This window comes from Oncorhynchus masou, chromosome 3 (genome assembly GCF_036934945.1).
Source record: "Oncorhynchus masou masou isolate Uvic2021 chromosome 3, UVic_Omas_1.1, whole genome shotgun sequence".
NCBI classification, from domain to species: domain Eukaryota; kingdom Metazoa; phylum Chordata; class Actinopteri; order Salmoniformes; family Salmonidae; genus Oncorhynchus; species Oncorhynchus masou.
This window is the reverse complement of record NC_088214.1, coordinates 21,903,119-21,928,817: the sequence shown is the minus strand read 5'-3', so window position 1 is coordinate 21,928,817 and position 25,699 is coordinate 21,903,119. Positions and strand designations below refer to the sequence as shown.

Genomic DNA, 25,699 nt, shown 5'->3' with positions numbered 1-25,699 from the left:
GAAGTTTAGATCAATTGATGATTGACCGTCATCTTGAACTTCTTCCATATTCTAATAATTGCGCCAACAGTTGTTGCCTTCTCACCAAGCTGCTTGCCTATTGTCATGTAGCCTATCCCAGCCTTGTGCAGGTCTACAGTTTTATCCCTGGTCTTGGCCATTTTGGAGAGGTTGGAGTCTGTTTGATTGAGTGTGTGGACAGGTGTATTTTAAACAGGTAACGAGTGGAGAACAGGAGGGCTTCTTATAGAAAAACGAACAGGTCTGTGAGAGCCGGAATTCTTACTGGTTGGTAGGTGATCAAATACTTATGTCATGCAATAAAATGCTAATTAATTACTTAAAAATCATACAATGTGATTTTCTGGATTTTTGTTTTAGATTCCGTCTCTCACAGTTGAAGTGTACCTATGATAAAAATGACAGACCTCTACATGCTTTGTAAGTAGGAAAACGTGCAAAATCGGCAGTATATCAAATACTTGTTCTCTCCACTGTATCTGTATTCCCAGTCATGTGAATTCGATAGATTATATTATTTCAATATCAACTGTAACTCTGTAAAATCTTTGAAATTGTTACATGCTGAGTTTTATATTTTTATTTTTGTACATTGACATTCATGATGATCGGCCACCTTAGTACATTCAAAAAAACGTAACACTTTCAAACTGTAGACATACTGTAATGTGTTTCCATAGGCCCAATTGCAGTCCTCCTTACCTACACTCCCCCCATCACATGCGCTCAGTAGGCTTTGGGCCCTCTGTTTAACGTCCACTGGCAGTTTATCACTTTCGACCAGCTCAGGGTATATGCAGGCTGCAAGAACCTGACAGACACACACGCGCATGTATGCGTACACACACAAAGGTGTAAAGAGAAAGAGTTAACAAATACAACTTAGATTTATTTTACCTTTATTTTACTAAGCAAGTCAGTCAAGAACAAATTCTTATTTACAATGACGGCCTACACTGGCCAAACCTGCGCCGCCCTATGGGACTCCCAATCACGTCCGGTTGTGATTCAGCCTGGACTCAAACAAGGGGTCTGTAGAGACGCCTCTTGCACTGAGATGCAGTGCCTTAAACCGCTGTGATACTCAGGAGCAAACAGGCAGGATTAACGGGCGACACTCAGACAGAAACAAAGGTTAGAATGACATTACCTGTCGGACAAAAGTCAAGGGTTTTGCCCCTCCTCCGTGTGGGTCTCCCCAACTAACGTCTATCACATCCATATAGGGCTTCCTCACTCCCTATCAGAAACAGATTACATACTAAAGTGTAAGTCAATGGATATTCATTAGTATACTATATTGTGTTTCAAATGAAAATGCACTTCATTGCATGGGCCATAATACTGTAATGAAACAGCAGGGAACAGGTCTCGAACCCTCGACCTTCTAGCCTGAGGTCCGGCGCGCTATCGACTGTGCAGAGTCGATTTCCGCGCTTATAACCCAGGGTCGTTACAATATTTATGAATAACGCCGGTTTCTATCGGAGGTGAATAAAGGTCGCCCCACGCTACTTCCTGTTTTGATAACAAAAAAACATGTCATTTTGTCTTTATCTATGGATAGACATAACTAGCTGTCATGGAACACCATCTCTTTACTAACAGGTAGACTGTTAAAATCAAGACTAATAACTATCGACAGTGCATTGTGCTTTTGGGGTTGAAATAACGTCACACCTGTGGTTCCCAACTGTTGTTGTGGGGAGATGGCACTAAGCGCGAGCAGTGGGCCCGGACTGGTGGGCCCGGACTGCAATACGGTTTTGATGTCGGTGCGAGTGTCGGTTTGCCATTCTGGAATTTAACCGCTTTGCCTCCCTGGAGCTGGCGAAGAGGTTCTCCATCTTCAGCTTAGTATGGACCCCAGCAAAGCTGGAGAGTTTCGGCTAGCACTGAGGGACAGTAGCGGAAGCGGCCGTAGTGTGGTAAGTGACATACTGCAATGTCCAGCTACCTAGCTCGATATCTTACATATGTAATGCCATGCAAACAATTGTATGCGTCGACGTAATAAATTAACAACACAACATTGTTCTGTTGGTTTGAGCAATGTCAGTTTAGAGATTTTTTTTGACATAGCTACTGAATTGGAATCTTGTTTATTCAAATTACACAGTAATTCCATTGCTGGGAAACGATGGTGTGATTTTTACAATCATCTGTCCTTGTGTCTATCTGAACAAGGGAAGAACCGTACTAAATAGGAGACAGTATGTTCTCTCTTTCTCTCCCTCCCTCCCTCCCTCTCTCTATAGTCAAAAGTTTGGACACACCTATTCATTCCAGGGTTTTTGTTTATTTGTATTATTTTCTACATTGTAGAATACATCCATATAGTGCTTCCTCACTCCCTATCAGAAACAGATTACATACTGTAGTGTAAGTCAATGGATACTCATTAGTATACTATATTGTGTTTCACATGAAAATGCACTTCATTGCATGCACAAGTGAACATGTATCTAGCCGTTCGATGTCTGAAATAATATAACATGATGCATGTGACTTCAGTATTAAGGTCACTAACATCAGGTCAGCTCTGTGGCTGAACTATTAGATCTTACCTGTGTGAGGGTCCTGTGTGGCTCAGTCGGTAGAGCATGGCGCTTGCAACGCCAAGCGTCGTGGGTTCGATTCCCGCTGGGGCCACCCATATGTAAAAGTAGTGGCCCCAGCCGACTTGTAAGTCGCTTTGGACAAAAGCGTCTGCTAAATGGGATATATTATTATTATGAGTTCTGTTCTGGCTTGCTCGTCTCACCAAGGGCTCCAGCTCTGTCTGTTTGATGCTCCTCACCTTGGGGCAGATCTATCTCAGGCAGAGAAGAGACAATAGTTGTTTAGCCTGGAGTATTGCGTGTGGCGGGCTGAGTAAAAAGTATATTCCTTATCGGTCTTGTGGGTGTCAAGTGATAGAGTTGCGTCTTTCGAATCCGGTATCAGGAAGAATAAAAGTCAGAATCTGTCGTTAATTATCTGTAATTAAATTCAAGCAATAAATGGTAAATGCAATTTTCGTATATACGGGTTCACTGTATCACCACGCAGGGCAAGCAGAGAACTGACAGGATGTAAGTAAACAGCTGTTCTTATACTGTGATAGACGTAGTTCCAACTCGTCTGTTGGCCTATCACAGTAGAGGCTGAGTGTGGTTTAGACTTGCTCAGCCTATCGCAGGCGCTCAGGCTGGTCCCCGCCTCTTGGCGCTTCTTGGAGTCCACCCTCTGTCGATGTATAAATTGTTACTGTTTTGGTATCACCCCTAGTTATAACAGTTGCTCAGTTCCTGCTATTGTGTTGTTCAGTATTTTTCCATCTCAGTTAAACCTCGTGATGACCACCCCTCCCTATACCTGATTAACTACAACTTTGTAACATGCAGCAAGTCACACCATGTTCTCAATATTGGCACACACACAGACAGGCAAGGCAAATGTATTAAACAGTACACCACTTTTCAACATGCAAGTCACACCATGTTGCTCAGTTATTGTCACACACACACACACACACACACACACACACACACACACACACACACACACACACACACACACACACACACACACACACACACACACACACACACACACACACACACACACACACACACACACACACACCCACCTACCCCCTTTCGATGGCAAAATCCCTTGCATCACATTTTCATACTGGGTGAACAAAATACAAAAATACAATAGAAAATATAACATGTGTAAATACCTGTTGTTAAATGGGAAACAGCACGTTAGTTGTGCAGGGCTTAACGTTATTGTTAAATGGGAAACAGCACATTAGTTGTGCAGGGCTGAACTGTATTGATGGCTGTCGATGGTAAAATCTGTAGCATGAAGACAACTGTGTTAGCAGTGGCTTATGTGACCATTACATCGGTGTATGCTAGCTAACACACTTACTTACAGCGATCATATGCCAAAGCACATCCCGGAAAGCTCCTCAATCCCTAACAGGTACCATATACCCACACAAGTATACATGTTTTACTTATTTTATTTTACCTTTATTTAACCAGGCAAGTCAGTTAAGAACAAATTCTTATTTTCAATGACGGCCTGGGAACAGTGGGTTAACTGCCTGTTCAGGGGCAGAACGACAGATTTGTACCTTGTCAGCTCGGGGGTTTGAACTCGCAACCTTCCGGCTACTAATCAGTAACGTACAGCAAACTTGTACACATTGTAAAATAGAAAATAGAAAACAGTATTCAGAACGTGACCTACCCCTTGCGTCACATTTTCATACTGGGGAGACCTGACGTTCGCGATCTCCCCCTATTTGCAAGCGGGGCCAATCACAACACACCTTATTGTCATCAGAGTTGAACTAACCAATAAGAATGCTTGAACATTAAATACACATTTCTTTAGAGGCAAGTGGAAACATAACCAACCCTGTTACACACACACACACACACACACACACACATACACACAAAGCAGCTGTTGTTCAAACAATTCAATCTTAAGTAATATGGTAGCGGGTTTAAAATGCATTAATCCTAAATCCTTATACAAGCCATACATCGAGCAGTCCTAGATCCTGCAATATCCTATTGATCTTTTTGGCAACTAGACTCATTTTCCTATTTTGATTTGTGCTGTCCAATTTTGAGTTTAGAATTGTGTTAAAATCCCCTCCACAGATTAGAGTGCCAGAGGTTTCTGTGGCAATTACGGTAAATCAAACACCTTCCTGTAGAAGACCATGTCACTCCCTGGGGGTGCGTATACATTAAATAATGTAACTTCCTTGTTATCCAGTTTACATTTAACAAGTATAAATCTACCCGCATTGTCTTTTATTTCTGACAAACTCAAAATTAACTGAATTTGGGATCAAGATTGCAACTCCTCTTCTACCCATTTTGTAAGAAGAAAAAAAAGTGTTCCTATATCCCATTTTCTTGAGTTTCTCGTGTTCAGGTGTGGATAAGTGCGTTTCCTGCCAGAATAGTATGTCACCTCTCCCGTTTCATCTTTGCTATTACCTTACTTCTCTTGATGGCACTCCCCAGTCCGTTTACATTGAGACTTATGACCTTACTTCTCTTGATGGCACTCCCCAGTCTGTTTACATTGAGACTGATGACCTTACTTCTCTTGATGGCACTCCCCAGTCCGTTTACATTGAGACTGATGACCTTACTTCTCTTGATGGCACTCCCCAGTCCGTTTACATTGAGACTGATGACCTTACTTCTCTTGATGGCACTCCCCAGTCCGTTCACATTGAGACTTATGACCTTAAATTTCCCATGATGCATCGATATGAATAAAAAAAAACTTGTGCACCATATCTGCCTGCTAATCAAAAAATCAAGAATGATAAAAGTACGATCAAAGTAAACCAAAGTGGGAAAATACTTTGGTATTTGGACTCCCATGTCAGAGAACTGTCTCTTGCCTCTGGGGTTTGAGGGGATGAGCCTGTCCGCAGGATGGGCCCCTCGCTCAGATATGAAAATGCATGACGTAGTCACAAACAAGACCTGGTGGAACCGAAAATAATAAGGGCTCCTATTTCGTAGCTTATACACATCGGTTAATTACAAGTGAAAACTATATCGGTCACGCTTGCATATCATGAATCCTCCCCCTGATATGCCCTTCTGTCACCCCGTTGTCAATGTGTCATTAATCCTTAGCTAATATATATGTTATTAACGTGACGCTACTTAGTGTGTTCATAAAGAACACATCATTTTGGCTATTCACCCTTGTTCAGCATTGGGGGAAAATAGGGGAGATATTTTACCTATTGCAATGTCAACCGTAACAACCCAAAGTCTTAACAGCTCGCGTGACTATTAATTCTGTTAAATCCAATTCAGTGTCTTCCATCTTCCCGTTGGAAATGCCTGAGTCTCTCTCGGATGTGAACGTCCTCTCGCCGAGGTGGTTTCCCTCTTTCTCCATGACTCAGCTTGTCGACATCGATCCACGGGAGAGCCTGCTCGAGTCTGTTTCAGTATGATATGTTGGATAAAGGAATAAAGACAGACACCAATGTCAAGTTCAATACCCTTGTTCATGCATTGTACAAATACCTACACGCGGAGTCCGGGGAACAGTCCAGCTGGTCGAGAACCTATCAAACTAGACTCCGTAACAGAGTCTTTCCGCGGTGATGTCGCCTTTCTCCTGGCGGTATACTCCACTGGGAAGCCCCTTGACTTCAGGTCCTCAGCCGCCTCGTCTGCATGCTCGTATGTAACCGGGCCATTTTCCAGAAATACCCGCATTTTTACCGGGTCTGGTGTTTGGAAGCGAATACCCTTCTCTTCAAGAGCTTTCTTAATGGGGCTGTATTCTTTTCTTCTTTTCAGTATCTCTCCCGCGTAGTCATGATCAAAGAACACTCGTTGGCCTTGGAAGTCAACAGGCTTTTTCCAGGTTGCATGTAAGACTTTCTCTTTGACTGAGAATTTTAGGAACCGTACTACTATGGATCTTGCTGTGGCGCCGCTGGGGGGTTTTGAGGCCAGAGCTCGGTGTGCTCTCTCAATTCCCAGGTCAGTGTCATCTTGAGTTTATTTTATTTTATTTTTACAGGGACAGTGCACATCAATCAACGTTTCAGTAAAAGTGACGGTTTTAGCCAGCCGGCTAATTTTCAACCGCAGTCTCTGGGCAGGTTATTAAAAGCAATTACAATATAGACAATAGCAGGACAAGCAAGACATAGCATACAGACAGAACAAAAAGCAGCAAGACAAAATTCATAAAAGCAACAAAGTGTTTCCACACCTCACAAGCTACAGACATGGAAAGCGGTAACACACAGCTAGGGACCATGTTCACAAATCTGATTGAACTTTAGCCATGTCTTCAAGCATTTTGTGAAAGTGTGATATGTGGAGAAGTTATGTGTGTCTGATGGCAGTGTATTCCAGACATGGGAAGCTCTCACAGAGAAAGCGGATTTACTAAAGGTGCCTTTTCTTAAGGGAAGTATACAGTCACCTCTCTTGGTGGACCTTGTGGATCTGCTGCCATATGTTTGGGCCATTAAGGATCTTGAATACAAGACATGCATCAGTGTATTGCACAAGATTTTCCCAACTCAGGAGCTCATGCTTTCTGAGGATATAACAGTGATGATGGCTATTGGGCTTCCTATCAAGCACTTTGAGAGCCTGTTTGTAGACAGACCGAATAGGTCTTAATGTTGTACAGCAAGCTCGAGCCCAACTAGTCAAGCAGTATGTTAAGTGGGGGAGTATCATAGATTTGAAGTACAGTTTTGCTACATCTGTAGTCAAACAATGTCGTATAAATCGGAAATTAGCTAGGTTGAATTTGGTTATTTGAATTATCTTTTTCACATGCTTTTTAAAAAGAGAGGTTGGAATCAAGTATGATGCCAAGGTACTTAAAATCAGATACCACCTGGAGCTTCTCCCCTGACACATAGACATCTGGCTCAGTAGCATCTGTTGCCATTTTTGTGAAGAACACGCAAACAGTTTTTTTTTTCAAATTGAGATGCAAACACGAGTCACTGAGCCACTTTGTAACCTGGACCATTACAGTAGTGAGTTCTTGTGCAGCTTGTTGTTTGCTCTTTGCATGCACATATATCACTGTATCATCTGCATACATTTGAACTTCAGACCCAGTACAGGCAGAAGGCAGATCATTAATGTACAGGCTGAACAGGAGGGGCCCCAGTATTGACCCTTGGGGCACGCCCACATCATAGCTAAGAGTAGGCGACAGCTCATTGCTCACTCTGACACACTGAGTTCTGCCTTCAAGGTATGATTTCATCCTTCTCAAGGCATCAAGGGAAAAGTTGAACTTGGACGATTTTGTAATGAGAATCTCATGGTTAACAGTATCAAAAGCCTTCCTTAGGTCCAGAAACACAGCCCCAACAACGTTCCCTTTGTCCATCTTGGACTTCACATTTTCCAGAAGAAAGCAGTTGGCTGTTTCTGTGGAGTGTTTCGCTCTGAAGCCAAACTGAATGGAGTGTAATGTGAAGGGGCTGTTGTTGAGGTGGGGCAATCAGTTGTTCTGCTACACACTTTTCAACAACCTTTGACACCACATGTAGTATATTAATGGACCTGTAGTTACTCACGTCAGTAGGGTTGCCTGATTTAAAGATGGCCGCTATTATGGCCGACTTCCGTACCCTTGGAAACACCCCGAGACCAATAGATGTGTTGGTGACCTTAGTAATGGGGCCAATGAGTGACTCTTTGTAGTTTTTAAGAAAGGTAGAGTCCAGCGCAAACACATCTTTGGCTTTAGAGTTCTTTAGTGTGATAATCACCTTGTTCACCTTTGACTCAGAAATCTCCCTTATGATGAAGACAGGTTGAGCATAATTTACTAGCACTGTAATTATGTCCTTGAATGTCCTTGAATAAACCCTCCACAAATTTGGGCACAGTCTTTTTCTGCGCCCTCTACTACATTATAAAGTCTAATGTTGTTTCGACGTGAGAATCCTTCGAGTTCTGTCACTTTTGCCTGTAGTGCGTGTTGGCTTTTCAGTGAATGTTCAAGTATTTCCTTGACTGCAAAGTTCCATGTGTTCGTTTCCCCAATGCGCTGTTCTGCATCCCCCATTTTTGTAGATATGCTGTGAAGTTCTAATTTGTTTTCTTCAAGTTTCTGGTTCATGACCTTCTTGAACTCATTTAGTTATTTTCTTACATCTTCTCGAAGTTCCTCTTGTAAGCCTGTGAGCGCCTCGCGCATGTGAAGATTGACAATGTGTATGGGATGTGTATTGAATCAATGTTTGATAATGTGCTATTCCCATGCCAAAAAACCTATGTTAAATAGTGCCCTTGAGACTGAGACAAGAGACCAAACAAAACAGCTCCCAGTGATATTATGTGGGTGGTTATTCATTCTCACTCACTTTCACCCAATCATCACAAACATCATCCATCCTTATTCCCACCATCTCCTTCTCACACACACACATTTTAATAGTCAAATAGTGATATCGTCTATTAAATATGTTTTTAAAATTCATGGGAATGATTGCAAGAAGGCTATTACAGTAGTGAATGCAGACCAACACAACAATATCAGTTATGTGAATAATCACATATTATAAGGTCTGTTCCATCAGGAATTCTGAAAAAGACATCTTGTCCTAAAGGCATAGTCTGCATGAAAAGTCCAGGTTTATGGAGTTTTATCTATTTTTTGCTTCTCTCCTTGCTTGATCTGTAGTGAAGGCGTTATTACTTTATTTGCCTCACTTCAAGTATAATTGTTTGTTTTCCCCCTCATGATCAATAATAGACTAATTGACAATGAGAGTGTAGTATTATACTAACATAACATTAATTAACAACTTGTTCAAAGGCTCGCTCTCGGACCATAATATTTATGAACGCCGGTTTCTATCGGAGGTAAATAAAAGACGACCCACGCTACTTCCTGTTTTGATAACAAAAAAACATGTAATTTCGTCTTTAGCTATGGATAGACATAACTAGCTGTCATGGAACACCATCTCTTTACTAACAGGTAGACTGTTAAAATCAAGACACATAACTATCGACAGTGCATTGTGCTTTTGGGGTTGAAATAACGTCACACCTGTGGTTCCCAACTGTTGTTGTGGGGAGATGGCACTAAGCGCGGGCGGTTGGGCTCCAACGCCTGTGCCAGCCACATTCCAGTCTGTACATGGTGGGCCCGCACTGGCTCGCTGCAACACGGTTTTGATGTCGGTGCGAGTGTCGGTTTGCCATTCTGGAATTCGACCGCTTTGCCTCCCCGGAGCTGGCGATGAGGTTCTCCATCTTCAGCTTAGTATGGACCCCAGCAAAGCTGGAGAGTTTCGGCTAGCACTGAGGGACAGTAGCGGAAGCGGCCGTAGTGTGGTAAGTGACATACTGCAATGTCTAGCTACCTAGCTAGGTATCTTGACATATGTAATGCCATGCAAACAATTGTATGCGTTGACGTAATAAATTGCACACACAACATTGTTCTGTTGGTTTGAGAAATGTCAATTTAGAGATTTATTTTGACATAGCTACTGAATTGGAATATTGTTTATTCAAATTACACAGTAATTCCAATGCTGGGAAATGATGTGTGATTTTTACAATCATCTGTCCTTGTGTCTATCTGAACAAGGGAATAACCGTACTAAATAGGAGACCGTATTTTCTCTCCCTCCCTCTCTATAGTCAAAAGTTTGGACACACCTATTCATTCCAGGGTTTTTGTTTATTTGTATTATTTTCTACATTATAGAATAGTGAATACATCAAAACTATGAAATAACACATGGAATCATGTAGTAACCAAAAAAGTGTTAAACAAATAAAAAATAGATTCTTCAAAGTACCCACCATTTGCACACTTGGCATTCTCTCAACCAGCTTTATGAGGTAGTCAATGCATTTCAATTAACAGCTGTGCCTTGTTAAAAGTTCATTTGTGGAATTTCTTTCCTTCTTAATGCGTTTGAGCCAATCAGTTGTGTTGTGACAAGATATGGGGGGGGGGGGGTATATGAAAGATTGCTCTATTTGGTAAAAGACCAAGTCCATATTATGGCAAGAACAGCTCAAACAAGCAAAGAGAAATGGCAGTCCATCATTACTTCAAGACATGAAGGTCAGTCAATCCGCAAAGTTTCTTCAAGTGCAGTCGCAAAAACCATCAAGCGCTGTGATGAAACTGGCTCTCATGAGGATCAGAACAGGAAAGGAAGACCCAGAGTTACCTATGCTGCAGATAAGTTCATTAGAGTTACCAGCCTCAGATATTGCAGCCCAAATAAATGCTTCAAGTAATGGACACATCTCAACATCAACTGTTCAGAGGAGTCTGCGTGAATCAGGCCTTCATGGTCCAATTGCTGCAAAGAAACCACTACAAAAGAACACCAATAAGAAGAAGAGACTTGCTTCGGCCAAGAAACATGACAAATGGACATTAGACCATGGTAATCTGTCCTTTTGGTCTGATGAATCCAAATTTGAGATTTTTGGTTGTAACCTCTATGTATTTGTGAGACGCAGAGTAGGTGAACTGGTGATCTCTTCATGTGTGGTTTCCACCGTGATGCATGGAGGAGGTGGTGTGATGACGTGGGGGGGCTTTGCTCATGACACTGTCAGTGATTTATTTAGAATTCAAGGTATACAGTGGGGCAAAAAAGTATTGTCAGCCACCAATTGTGCCAGTTCCCCCACTTAAAAATCTGAGAGGCCTGTAATTTTCATCATAGGTACACTTCAACTATGACAGACAAAATTAGGAACAAAATCCAGGAAATCACATTGTAGGATTTTTTATGAATTTATTTGCAAATTATGGTGGAAAATACGTATTTGGTCACCTACAAACAAGCAAGACTTTTGGCTCTCACAGACCTGTAACTTCTTCTTTAAGAGGCTCCTCTGTCCTCCACTCGTTACCTGTATTAATGGCACCTGTTTGAACGTGTTATCAGTATAAAAGACACCTGTCCACAACCTCAAACAGTCACACTCCAAACTCCACTATGGCCAAGACCAAAGAGCTGTCAAAGGACACCAGAAACAAAATTGTAGACCTGCACCAGGCTGGGAAGACTGAATCTGCAATAGGTAAGCAGCTTGGTTTGAAGAAATCAACGGTGGGAGCAATTATTAGGAAATGGAAAACATACAAGACCACTGATAATCTCCCTCGATCTGGAGCTCCACGCAAGATCTCACCCCGTGGGATCAAAATGATCACAAGAACGGTGAGCAAAAATCCCAGAAGCACACGGGGGACCTAGTGAATGACCTGCAGAGAGCTGGGACCAAAGTAACAAAGTCTACCATCAGTAACACACTACGCCGCCAGGGACTCAAATCTTGCAGTGCCAGACGTGTCCCCCTGCTTAAGCCAGTACATGTCCAGGCCCGTCTGAAGTTTGCTAGAGAGCATTTGGATGATCCAGAAGAAGATTGGGAGAATGTCATATGGTCAGATGAAACCAAAATAGAACCTTTTGGTAAAAACTCAACTCGTCGTGTTTGGAGGACAAAGAATGCTGAGTTGCATCCAAAAAACACCTTACCTACTGTGAAGCATGGGGGTGGAAACATCATGCTTTGGGGCTGTTTTTCTGCAAAGGGACCAGGACGACTGATCCGTGTAAAGGAAAGAATGAATGGGGCCATGCATCGTGAGATTTTGAGTGAAAACCTCCTTCCATCAGCAATGGCATTGCAGATGAAACCTGGTTGGGGCTTTCAGCATGACAATGATCCCAAACACACCGCCAGGGTAATGAAGGAGTGGCTTCGTAAGAAGCATTTCAAGGTCCTGGAGTGGCCTAGCCAGTCTCCAGATCTCAACCCCAGAGAAAATCTTTAGAGGGAGTTGAAAGTCTGTGTTGCCCAGCAACAGTCCCAAAACATCACTGCTCTAGAGGAGATCTGCATGGAGGAATGGGCCAAAATACCAGCAACAGTGTGTGAAAACCTTGTGAAGACTTACAGAAAACATTTGACCTCTGTCATTGCCAACAAAGGGTATATAACAAAGTATTGAGATAAACTTTTGTTATTGACCAAATACTTATTTTCCACCATCATTTGCAAATAAATCCATTAAAAATCCTACAATGTGATTTTCTGGATTTTTTTCCCTCATTTTGTCTGTCATAGTTGAAGTGTACCTATGATGAAAATTACAGGCCTCTCTCATCTTTTTAAGTGGGAGAACTTGCACAATTGGTGGCTGACTAAATACTTTTTTGCTCCACTTTACTTAACCAGCATGGCTACCACAGCATTCTGCAGCGATACGCCATCCCATCACGTTTGCGCTTTTAGTGGGACTATCATTTGTTTTCCAACAGGACAATGACCCAACACACCTCCAGGCTATGTGACCAAGAAGGAGAGTGGATGGAGTGCTGCATCAGATGACCTGGCCTCCACAATCACCCGACCTCAACAGAGTGAAGGGAAAGCAGCTAACAAGTGCTCAGCATACAGTTGAAGTCTGAAGTTTACATACACCTTAGCGAAATACATTTAAACTGTTTTTCACAATTCCTGACATTTAACGATAGTAAAAATTCCCTGTCTTAGGTCAGTTAGGAACACCACTTTATTTTAAGAATGTGAAATGTCAGAATAATAGTAGAGAGAATGATTTATTTCAGCTTTTATTTATTTCATCACATTTCCAGTGGGTCAGAAGTTTACATACACTCAATTAGTATTTGGTAGCATTGCCTTTAAATGATTTAACTTGGATCAAACGTTTCGGGTAGCCTTCCACAAGCTTCCCACAATAAGTTGGGTGAATTTTAACCCATTCCTCCTGACAGAGCTGGTGTAACGTAGTCAGGTTTGTAGGCCTCCTTGCTTGCACATGCATTTTCAGTTCTGCCCACAAATATTCTATAGGATTGAGGTCAGGGCTTTGTAATTGCCACTCCAATACCTTGACTTTGTTGTCCTTAAGCCATTTTGCCACAACTTTGGAAGTATGCTTGGGGTCATTGTCCACTTGGAAGACCCATTTGCTTCCAAGCTTTAACTTCCTGACTGATGTTGCTTCAATATATCCATATAATTTTCTTCACTCATGATGCCATCTATTTTGTGAAGTGCACCAGTCCCTCCTGCAGCAAAGCACCCCCACAACATGATGCTGCCACCCCCATGCTTCACGTTTGGGATGGTATTCTTTGGCTTGCAAGTCTCCCCCTTGCAAGTTTTTCCTCCAAACATAACTATGGTCATTATGGCCAAATAGTTCTATTTTTGTTTCATCAGACCAGAGAACATTTCTCCAAAAAGTACAATCTTTGTCCTCATGTGCAGTTGCAAACCATAGTCAGGCTTTTTTATGGCGGTTTTGGAGCAGTGGCTTCCTCCTTGCTGAGCGGCCTTTCAGGTTATGTCGATATAGGACACATTTTACTGTGGATATAGACACTTTTGTACCTGTTTCCTCCAGCAACTTCACAAGGTCCTTTGCTGTTGTTCTGGGATTGATTTGCACTTTTCGCACCAAAGTACGCTCATCTCTAGGAGGCAGAACGAGCCTCCTTCCTGAGCGGTATGACGGCTGCGTGGTCCCATGGTGTTTATACTTGTGTACTATTGTTTGTACAGATGAACGTGGTATTTTCAGGCATTTGGAAATTGCTCCCAAGGATGAACAAGACTTGTGGTCTACAATTTTTTTTCTAAGGTCTTGGCTGATTTCCTTTGATTTTCCCATGATGTCAAGCAAAGAGGCACTGAGTTTGAAGGTAGGCCTTGAAATACATCCACAGGTACACCTTCAATTGACTCAAAGTATGTAAATTACACTATCAGAAGCTTCTAAAGCCATGACATAATTTTCAAGAATTTTCCAAGCAACTTAGTGTATGTGAACTTCTGACCCACTGGAATTGTGATACAGTGAATTATAAGTGAAATAATCTGTCTGTAAACAATTTTTGGAAAAATTACTTGTGTCATGCACAAAGTAGATGTTCTAACCGACTTGCCAAAACTATAGTTTATTAACAAGAAATTTGTGGAGTGGTTGAAAAACTAGTTTTAATCACTCCAACCTAAGCGTATGTAAACTTCTGACTTCAACTGTATGTGGGAACTCCTTCAAGACCGTTGGAAAAGCATTCCAGGCTACTTTGAAGAATCAAAAATCAAAAATATATATTTTGATTTGTTTTACACTTTTTTGGTTACTACATGATTCCATGTGTTATTTCATAGTTTGTTTTCACTATTATTCTACAATGTAGAAAATAGTAAAATTAAACAAAACCCCACACCTGAGTAGGTGTGTCCAAACTATTATTTTTTTCACAGTTCATTGCAGAGTTTGACTTGCGCTCTGTGCAGTATGAGGTGAAGTCTCCACGCCTTCACGAGATTCATTTGGCAACGCCCCCTCACGACTGCATCCGCTTCAACTTCTGCTGCGATCTGGAGGCTGAGCAGTGGGCCACAGTGGTGATGTCATCCCTAAGAGAGGCACACAGAGGTCAGAGGGCATGGCAGTCTTTCTCTAGCTTGTTTAGCTGCATTCCTGTCTTGTTGTGTCTTAGAAGAGTATCCTCCTAGAACCCCATACTGTGGCTAAAACAATAGAATGCTGTCTCACAATTGACCGTTCTTTCTCTTTCACTGTAGTTGCTGCAAATAGTTCCCCACATCCTCTGGATGACCGACAGAAGCACACCGCAGCAGTAGCTCTAGAACAGCGCAGCACAGCCTCCTTACCACTCACTGGTAAGTGCACTCATGCTTCCTCCACTCTTTTTCTACCATACTTGCATGGCAACATACAGTACATTTATGCATGTTTGTATAGTATTAGTAATTGAACCTGTTTTCTCTCTGAAGAGGAGCTGCGCCTGGAGCTTGCCCGGGCGATCGAAGCAGGCGACAGCCAGGCTGCTGCTCAGCATGCATCTGCTCTGGCTCACCAGAAGGTGGCGCTCACCATCCAACTGTCTGAGAAGAGTTACGCAGAAGGAGAGATACGGTGAGAAGAAGTAACAGGCAGTAGAGTTAGGTTTAGGGGGGAAATTAGTTGTGTTAATGGTGCTATGTCTGTATTGCAGTTTGGCTGTGGCAGTGGAGGACATTTCCTCTTCCTGTTGCGTCACAGTGAAAGTTTTCCCACACATGACCGTCGCAGCACTCAAGCAGCAGGTCAGATCAAAACTTCTGTGGTCTTCTGTTTGCTTGAGTACTTGTGCTACATTGGCAAATGTAAATGTTCACAAATCTCTCCTCTGTCTGAATTGCTATCAGGTGTTTCTGGAGTATGGCTTCCACCCTCGCGTGCAGCGCTGGGTGATAGGGCAGTGTTTGTGCACAGAGCCCAGGTCCTTGGCCTCGTATGGAGTCCAGAGGGATGGGGACATGGCCTACCTCTACCTGATCTCAGCCCGCCATGCCCGCCTCACCCGCCAGCTGTTCCAGCAGGACCAGGAGGGCGCCCTCCTCACCCCACCTCTGCCTACCAGCAACAGGTCTACGTCCCAGGACTGGAGGGGCTACAGCACCCTGCCCTCCAGGCTCAGCCACAACTCCCAGGGTAAGTTTGTGCACACACCCACAGAGACAGACACACACAGCAGTGCACATACTAATAGCCACAATAAGTAAATTGAAATAATTTTGCCAAAATTAGGCTATAAAAATGATATTACTCTTGTCTGAACAGACATAAATAAAATACTACACCAGAGAGCATAATTTAGCTACAGAGGATAAATTGCTTCAATAAAGAGCAGTGGATTAAGTTTTATTACACGTACTTACACAGGAAGGCCACAATTTGGGCAGCACACGCACCAAATATAGAACAGCTTGTTGCATTGTGGCCATAGATATAATTCATAGAATTATTTTGGAACCTCTTACCCTGGCACTTTGACTGTTCAACTCAATTGGTACACTAGCAATGGCTGCCAGTCCTGATTTAAATGGGAACTGGCATCTATGGATTATATTTATATGGTTGGTTGCGGTTTCTGTTAGGAAATATTTACATTTCAGACATTGGAGAAATGTGCCTGTCATCCATATGCAATGGGTTAGTAACCTATTAAGGCTACTACCATTCCAGTGTTTAATTGCTATATTGTAATTACTTTGCCACCATGGCCTATTTATTGTCTTACCCCTCTTATCATACCTCATTTGCACTTGCCGTTTATATATTTTTCTACTGTATTATTGATTGTATGTTTGTTTATTCCATGTGTAACTTTGTGTTGTTGTATGTGTCGAACTGCTTTGCTTTATCTTGGCCAGGTCGCAGTTGTAAATGAGAACTTGTTCTCAACTAACCTACCTGGTTAAATAAAGGTGAAATAAAAATAAATGTAAAAAAGGCGTCCACCCATGCAGCCAGCGTACATCAATAAATTAGGGATATTGGCCAAATGAGCCACATTTAATGTCCTTAAAAGCAGCCTATAACAAATGACAAAAACACTATTCCTTGTGTTTCGATGTGTAGCATATGCAAAACTGTATAGCCTATTTTTTTTTAAATTGGTTTTTACATTCCTAAAACAATATTGTGCACCTTATGTTTCAGCTGTCAGATTTGAGCATAAATGCATCAGGGCATTTTATGTATAGACTACTGGATTATACAAATATTTAAAAAATACACTTCCATGACCAAAAGTACAGTGCATTCGGAAAGTATTCAGACCTAGACTTTTTACACATTTTGTTACGTTACAGCCTTACTGTAAAATTGATTAAATTGTTTCTTTCTTCCTCAATCAACACACAATACCCCATAATGATAAAGCAAAAAGAGGTTTTAGAATTTCTTTCACATTTATTGTGGACCACTCAAGGACATTGAGACTTGTCCCAAAGCCACTCTTGCGTTGTCTTGGCTGTGTGCTTAGGGTCGTTGTCCTACTGGAAGGTGAACCTTCGCCCCAGTCGGAGGCCCTGAGCGCTCTGGAGCAGGTTTTCATCAAGGATCTCTCTGTGGCCTCCCGGGTGGCGCAGTGGTTAAGGGCACTGTACTGCAGCGCCAGCTGTGCCATCAGAGACTCTGGGTTCGTGCCCAGACTCTGTCGTAACCGGCCGCGACCGGGAGGTCCGTGGGGCGATGCACAATTGGCCTAGCGTCGTCTGGGTTAGGGAGAGCTTGGTCGGTAGGGATGTCCTTATCTCATCGCGCACCAGCGACTCCTGTGGCGGGACGGGCGCAGTGCGCGCTAACCAAGGTTGCCAGCTACACGGTGTTTCCTCCGGCACATTGGTGCGGCTGGCTTCCGGGTTGGATGTGCGCTGTGTTAAGAAGCAGTGCGGCTGGTTGGGTTGTGTATCGGAGGACGCATGACTGTCAACCTTCGTCTCTCCCGAGCCCGTACTGGAGTTGTAGCGATGAGACAAGATAGTAGCTACTACAACAATTGGATACCATGAAATTGGGGAGAAAAAGGGGTAAAAATAAAATAAAAAATAGGATCTCTGTACTTTGCTCCGTTCATCTTTCACTCAATCCTGACTGGTCTTCCAGTCCCTGCCGCTGAAAAACATCCCCACAGCATGATGCTGCCATCACCCTGCTTCACCGTAGAGATGGTTCCAGGTTTCCTCCTGACGTGATGCTTGGCATGCAGGCCAAAGAGTTCAATCTTGGTTTCATCAGACCAGAGAAAGACCAGAGTATCTTGTTTCTCATGGTCTGAGAGTTTTGGCAGAGAGTCCTTTTGGCAAACACCAAGCAGGCAGTCATGTGCCTTTTACTGAGGCGTGGCTTCCGTCTGGCTACTTCACCATCAAGGCCTGATTGGTGCAGTGCTGCTGGAAAGTTATCCCATCTTCACAGAGGCACTCTGGAGCTCTGTCAGTGTGACCATCGGGTTCTTGGTCACCTCCCTGACCAAGGCCCTTCTCCCCCGATTGCTCAGTTTGACTGGGCGGCCAGCTGTAGGAAGAGTCTTGGTGGTCTTGTGGGGTTGCCGTACCAGGTGAAGATACAGCCCGACAGGATGCTCTCAATTGTGGGTCTTAGGGGCCAAGTAGAATTTCTTCAGCCTCCTGATGTAGAAGAGGCACTGTTGCGCCTTCTTCACCACACTGTCTGGACCATTTCAGGTTGATTGGACATGATTTGGAAAGAAACACACCTGTCTTTATGAGGTCCCACAGTTGACAGTACATGTCAGAGCAAAAACCAACTAATGAGGTTGAAGGAATTGTCCGTAGAGCTCCGAGACAGGATTATGTAAGGGAACCAAAACATTTCTGCAGCATTGAAGGTTCCCAAGAACACAATGGCCTCCATCATTCTTAAATGGAAGAAGTTTGGAACGACCAAAAATCTTCCTAGAGCTGGCCGCCCAGCCAAACTGTGGAGATGGTCCTCTTGACAGAGCTCCAGAGTTTGTCTGTGGAGATGGGAGAACCTTCCAGAAGGACAACCATCTCTGCAGCACTCCACCAATCAGACCTTTATAGTGGAGTAACCAGACGGAAGCCACTCAGTAAAAGGCACCACACAGCCCGCTTGGAGTTTGCCAAAAGGCACCTAAAGGACTCTGGCCATGAGAAAAAGATTGAACTCTTTGGCCTGAATACCAAGTGTCACGCTTGAAAGAAACCTGGCACCATCCCTACGGTGAAGCATAGTCATGGCAGCATCATTCTTTGACGATATTTTTCAGCGGCAGGGACTGGAAGACTAGTCAGGATCGAGGGAAAGATGAACGGAGCAAAGTACAGAGAGATCCTTGATGAAAACCTGCTCCAGAGCGCTCAGACTGAAGCGTAGGTTCACCTTCCAACAGGACAACGGCCCTAAACACACAGCAAACACAACGCAAGTCACTGAATGTCCTTGAGTGGCCTAGCCAGAGCCCGGACTTGAACTTGATCGAACATCTCTGGAGAGACCTGAAAATACAGTGGCTTGCAAAAGTATTCACCCCCCTTAGCATGTTTCATGTTTTGTTGCCTTACAACCTGGAATTAAAATAGAGTTTTGGGGGGTTTGTATCATATGATTAACACAACATGCCTACCACTTTGAAGATGCAAAATATTATTTGTGAAACAAACAAGAAATAAGACAAAACAAACTGAACTTTTCATTCCCCAAAGTTAATACTTTGTAGAGCCACCTTTTGCAGCAATTACAGCTGCACGTCTGTTGGGGTATGTCTCTATAAGCTTGGCACATCTAGCCACTGGGATTTTCGCACATTCAAGGCAAAACAGCTCCAGCTCCTTCAAGTTGGATGGGTTCCGCTGGTGTATGGCAATCTTTAAGTCATACCACAGATTCTCAATTGGATTGAGGTCTGGGCTTTGACTAGGCCATTACAAGACATTGGAATCCTAAATGTTTCCCCTTAAACCACTCGAGTGTTGCTTTAGCAGTATGCTAGGGTCATTGTCCCGCTGGAAGGTGAACCTCCGTCCTAGTCTCAAATCTCTGGAAGATCTAATTCCTTCAATTCTGACCAGTTTCCCAGTCCCTGCAGATGAAAAACATCCCCACAGCATGATGCTCCCACCACCATGCTTCACTGATGGTGTTCTCGGGCTGATGAGAGGTACTGGGTTTGCGACAGACATAGCGGTTTCCTTGATGGCCAAAAAGCTTAATTTGTCTCATGTTTGGGGAGTCTCCCACATGCCTTTTGGCGAACACCAAACGCGTTTGCTTATTTCTTTCTTTAAGCAATGGCTTTTTTTCTGGCCACTCTTCCGTTAAGCCCAGCTCTGTGGAGTGTATGGCTTAAAGTGGTCCTATGGACAGATACTCCAATCTCCGCTGTGGAGTTTTGCAGCTCCTTCAGGGTTATCTTTGGTCTCTTTGTTGTCTCTCTTATTAATGCCCTCTTTGCCTGGTCTGTAAGTTTTGGTGGACGGCCCTCTTGGCAGGTTTGTTGTGATGCCATATTCTTTCCATTTTTTAATAATGGATTTAATGGTGCTCCGTGGGATGTTCAAAGTTTCAGATATTTTTTTTATAACCCAACCCTGATCTGTACTTCTCCACAACTCTGTCCCTGACCTGTTTGGAGAGCTCCTTGGTCTTCATGGTGCTGATTGCTTGGTGGTGCTGATTGCTTAGTGGCGTTGCAGACTCTGGGGCCTTTCAGAACAGGTGTGTATATATACACTGAGATCATGTGACAGATCTTGTGACACTTAAATAAAGTCCATCTGTGTGCAATCTAAGTAATTATGTGACTTCTGAGGGTAATTGGTTGCACCAGATCTTATTTAGGGGCTTCATCATAGCAAAGGGGGTGAATACATATGCACATGCACCACTTTTTTATTATTTAGACTTTTTTTTTAATGTTTTTTTTTTTACCATATTTGTGTATGTCGATTTAAATGGATTTCATTTAAAGATACAGGTTGTAACGCAACAAAATAGGAAAAACGCCAAGGGGGATGAATACTTTTGCAAGGCACTGTAGCTGTGCAGCGACGCTCCCCAACCTGACAGAGCTTGAGAGGATCTGCAGAGAAAAATTGGAGAAACTCCTCAAATACTTGTGCCAAGCTTGTAGCGTCATACCCAAGAAGACTCTAGACTTTAATCACTGTAAAAGGTGCTTCAACAAAAGTACTGAGTAAGGGGTCTGAATACTTATGTAAATGTGATTTCAGTTTATTTTTTTTAAATGTGCCAAAATTTCTAAAGAGCTGTTTTTGCTTTGTCATTATGGGTTATTGTGTGTAGATTGATGAGGAAAAACTATTTAATCCCTTTTAGAATAAAGCTGTGGAAAAAGTCAAGGGGTCTGAATACTTTCCGAATGCACTGTATTTGGAAGTACAATTAACAAAAATATAAAACACATGTAAAGTGTTGGTCCCACGTTTCATGAGCTGAAATAAAAGAAACCAGACATTTTCCATATGCACAAAAAAACATATTTCTCTCAAATTTTGTGCACAAATTTGTTAACATCCCTATTAGTGAGCAGTTATCCTTTGCTAAGATGATCCATCCACCTGACTGGTGTGGCATATCAACAAGCTGATCAAACAGCATGATCATTACACAGGTGCGCCTTGTGCTGGAGACAATAAAAGGCCAAAATGTGCAGTTTTATCACAACACAATGCCACAGATGTTTTGAAGAGGCGAGTGCAATTGGCATACTGACTGCAGGAATGTCCACCCGAGCTGTTTCCGGAGAATGTAATGTTCATTTTTCTACCATAAGCCACCTCCAACATCGTTTTAGAGAATTTAGCAGTACATCCAACCGGCCTGACAATCACAGACCACGTGTAACCACGCTAGCCCAGGACCTCCACATCCGGGTTCTTCAGCTGCAGGATGGTCTGAGACCAGCCACCCGGATAGCTGATGAAACTGTGGGTTTGCACAACCTGTCAGAAACCATCTCAGGGGTGCTCATCGCCTCACCAGGGTCTTGACCAGACTGCTCCCCTTCGATGGACACTGGGACGCTGGAGAAGTGTGCTCTTCACAGACAAATCCCGGTTTCAACTGTACCGGGCAAAGGGCAGACACTGTGTATGGCATTATGTGAGCAAACAGAGTGCCCCATGGTGGGGTTATGGTATCGGCAGGCATAAGCTACAGACAACAAACATAATTGCATTTTATCGATGGCAATTTGAATGCACAGACACCCCGTGTCTAGATCCTGAGGCCCATTGTCGTGCCATTTATCCACCACCATCACCTCATGTTTCAGTATGATAATGCACAGCCCCATGTCGCAAGGATCTGTACACTGAAACTGAAAATGTCCCAGTTCTTCCATGGCCTGCCTGCCTACTCACCAGACGTGTCACCCATTCAGCATGTTTGGGATTCTCCGGATCAACGCGTATGACAGCATGTTCCAGTTCCTATCAACATCCTGAAACTTCGCACAGCCATTGAAGAGGAGTGGGACAACATTCCACAAGCCACAATGAACAGCCTTATCAACTCTATGCGAAAGAGATGTGTCCTGCTGCATGAGGTAAATGGTCACACCAGATACTGACTGGTCCTTCTGATCCAAGCCCCCTACCTTTTTTAAAAAGTATCTGTGACCAACAGATGCATATCTGTATTCCCAGTCATGTGAAATCCATAGATCTGGGCCTAATTAAATCATTTATATAGAATGATTTCCTTATGAATTGTAACTCCGTAAAATCTTAGTGTTGCATCTTGCATTTATGTGTTTCTTCAGTGTAGTTTAGTGCATCTCCAATCCATTGTTAAATCGAGAATCGGCATCCTATTTCGCAACAAAGCCTCCTTCACTCATGCTGCCAAACACCCTCGTAAAACTGACTATCCTACCATTCCTTGACTTTGGCGATGTCATTTACAAAATAGCCTCCAACATTCTACTCAGCCAATTGGATGCAGTCTATCACAGTGCCATCTGTTTTGTCACCAAAGCCCCATATACTACCCACCACTACGACCTGTATGCTCTCGTTGGCTGGTCCTCGCTACATATTCGTCGCCAAACCCACTGGCTCCAGGTCATCTATAAGTCTTTTGCTAGGTAAAGCTCCGCCTTATTTCAGCTCACTGGTCGCAATAGCAACACCCACCCGTAGCATGCGCTCCAGCAGGTATATTTCACTGGTCATCCCCAAAGACAACACCTCTTTGGCCGCCTTTCCTTCCAGTTCTCTGCTGCCAATGACTGGAACGAATTGCAAAAATCACTGAAGTTGGAGACTCTTATCTCCCTCACTAACTTTAAGCGTCAGCTGTCAGAGCAGCTAACCGATCGCTGCAGCTGGTCACAGCCCATCTGTAAGTAGCCCATCCAACCAACTACCTACCTCATCCCCATATTTGTTTTTCTGCTCTTTTGCACACCAGTATTTCTACTTGCACATCCTCATCTGCACATATCACTCTAGTGTAAATTGCTAAATTGTAATTACTTCGCCCCTATTGGAGTATTTATTGCCTTACTTCATTTGCACACACTGTATACAGATATTTATATTGTGTTATCTACTGTATGTTTGTCTATCCCATGTGTAACTCTGCATTGTTGTTTTTGTTGCACTGCTTTGCTTTATCTTGACCAGGTCGCAGTTGTAAATGAGAACTTGTTCTTAGCTGGCCTACCTGGTTAAAGGTGAAATAAAAAATACAAAAAAGTGAAATAGTTGTCCAATAAAAATGATAGGGCAGACACTTCAAAACAAACTTCCTTTAGATATTCATAAATGGAAGAACAGTCCCAAAGAATATGTATTTCTATGGGCTTATAAGCAGGCCAAATTCAAGGCCAAATTCAATGTTTCATTCAATAATAAAAAAATATTTCATACCTAAAGGGGTCCTAAAATTCTAAATCAAATATCTAAATGATCATCTTCAAACAATTTCATATGTTGGCTTAGTAGAACCCTCCTTTAGACTCTAGATCATATGTTGGCTTAGTAGAACCCTCCTTTAGACTCTAGATCAGGGCTGTAAGCTTATTTTTATTTTCTCCAACCCTAATCTAGCGCACCTGATTATTAATTAGCTGGTTAATAAGCTGAATCAGGTTAGTTACAACTGGGGTTGAAAAGAGAACCTACAGGAGGGTAGCTCTCCAAGAACAGGGTTGGAGAGCCCTGCCCGAGAGGGTTAAAGAACTGGTTTAGATTAATAAATAGGCCTCCAATAATAAAACAAACTATAAATACGAAAGTATATATAAAGTTCCAAAATTGCATCCTATCAGAATAGCGAGTTGCACAGTAGGCGGCATTAGGCTATTTGTGTGGCATTTATACAAAAAAAAAATGATGCTAATGTCTATCATGTAAAGGACATAGAATTTCATGAAATGTGTTTATAAAAGGCTCATTTATTTTTTCAGACCCTGCATGTTTACCATTGTTGTGATTGACTGTAGGGAGCAACGGACGCGAGGCTGACAGGCTGGGTATGAGCGAGATCAGAGAGGCCCTCAACTTGGAGACTCTGCTGATCAACAATAAACCTGATCAACCCTGCAAAGCCAGTAAAACACAGGTGCTAACCCAATGTTTTCATATTTATGTGGTCGGCTGTTGGCTTCAAACACCATTTAATTGTTTTATGCAAGATGATAGTTGAGGACATACTTTCTCTTTCCCTGATAGAAACCTAATATTTCATATAGCTAGTATACTGAACATCACTGCTCTTTACATCTGACACGCAGACAGAATGGGTTTGTCCCTCCTGCACCTTTATCAACAATCCTTCCCGACCAGGCTGTGAGATCTGCAGTACAGCCAGACCTGACTCGGGAGCGCCGCCTCATACAACAGGTACTGTATCTATTGCATAGAGTAGACAGAACACATCACCTGCATTCTAAACTACAATATTGTCTTTATTCCCTGTCTGTATTAAAGGAGAAAGGAAGAAGAGTGGAGCAGGGGGAGATTGGTGCATTGATCAGTTGACTGCCTCGCAACCTTTACCATAGCCTGGATGACTGATCACACACAACTGACACCAACTTACTGCTTCTTAGGTAAAAACCCACTACTGACAAACTCTAGAGGTATATGGACGCTGTCGCACACATGGAGCTCCACTTGCAGGAACTACCTGTATAGTCAATGGGAGCTGGCTTTTTGACTCTCCTCTGGACATGATGGCAGTCAGCAACCTTTGCCTTGTGGTAGACTTTCTATTTATTTATTTTACATTGGGGAGGGGTGGAATAGTCCTATATTTATTCCAGAGGGGTAGGTGGTGCTTCCCTTCTCTTTACCTGATATCTCAGATGAGAGAATATGGTATATTTTGAAGTTGGCCAACTGGGATACTTTTGAGTATTGAAAGTGCAGTTTAAAACCAAGGCCTGTATTCAAACTCAGAGTAGGTGTGCTGGTCTAGGATCAGATGTATTTTAGATCATAATTATATAGACATGGGGGACCTGATCCTAGATCAGTACTCCTACTCTGAGATACATTGTGAATACAGGCCCAGGTCTTGCTGGTCAATGGTTGGTGCCATTTGGTTTGATGGGATGAGGGGAATTAGTTGCTATGAGGCAAGTCTGTGGGAGTGACAGGGTTTTAAAGTGATTTTATTGTTGATGCGTTTCACCTATTTGTCATACGTTTCTCTGTCTGAACTGTGTTAGTGACAGAATTTTATATTGTGTCAAACATAACTGTATAAAATGGTGTGAGCTGAATAAACATACGTTGATCAA

General features: G+C 42.8%; 2 protein-coding genes across 6 annotated transcripts in view; one reads left to right on the top strand and one right to left on the bottom strand.

Moving 5' to 3' along the window:
• The window catches only part of LOC135506962 (alanine aminotransferase 2-like), a 13,575-nt gene extending 11,707 nt beyond the window's left edge, over positions 1-1,868 (bottom strand). Inside the window, exons 1-3 of the mRNA XM_064926405.1 lie at positions 1,839-1,868; positions 1,172-1,261; positions 724-832 (exon numbers count right to left, since the gene is read on the bottom strand). Of these exons, the coding sequence (XP_064782477.1) occupies positions 724-832; positions 1,172-1,261; positions 1,839-1,868 (229 nt within the window). The remainder of the gene's footprint in view (positions 1-723; positions 833-1,171; positions 1,262-1,838) is intronic.
• LOC135512841 (ranBP-type and C3HC4-type zinc finger-containing protein 1-like) lies at positions 1,866-25,699 on the top strand. 5 transcript variants are annotated; one of them, XM_064935295.1, is made up of 10 exons: positions 9,432-9,902; positions 12,872-13,015; positions 14,850-15,024; positions 15,174-15,272; positions 15,387-15,528; positions 15,608-15,698; positions 15,801-16,086; positions 24,398-24,516; positions 24,689-24,797; positions 24,885-25,699. In XM_064935295.1, the coding sequence occupies exons 2-10, from the start codon at positions 12,938-12,940 to the stop codon at positions 24,956-24,958; spliced, it is 1,173 nt and encodes a 390-aa protein (XP_064791367.1). In that variant the 5' UTR covers positions 9,432-9,902; positions 12,872-12,937; the 3' UTR covers positions 24,959-25,699. The 5 variants fall into 5 exon arrangements, with proteins under 5 accessions (XP_064791377.1, XP_064791367.1, XP_064791358.1 ...); XM_064935305.1 differs by lacking the exons at positions 9,432-9,902; positions 12,872-13,015 and adding an exon at positions 1,866-1,949; XM_064935286.1 differs by lacking the exon at positions 12,872-13,015 and having other exon boundaries at positions 14,883-15,024.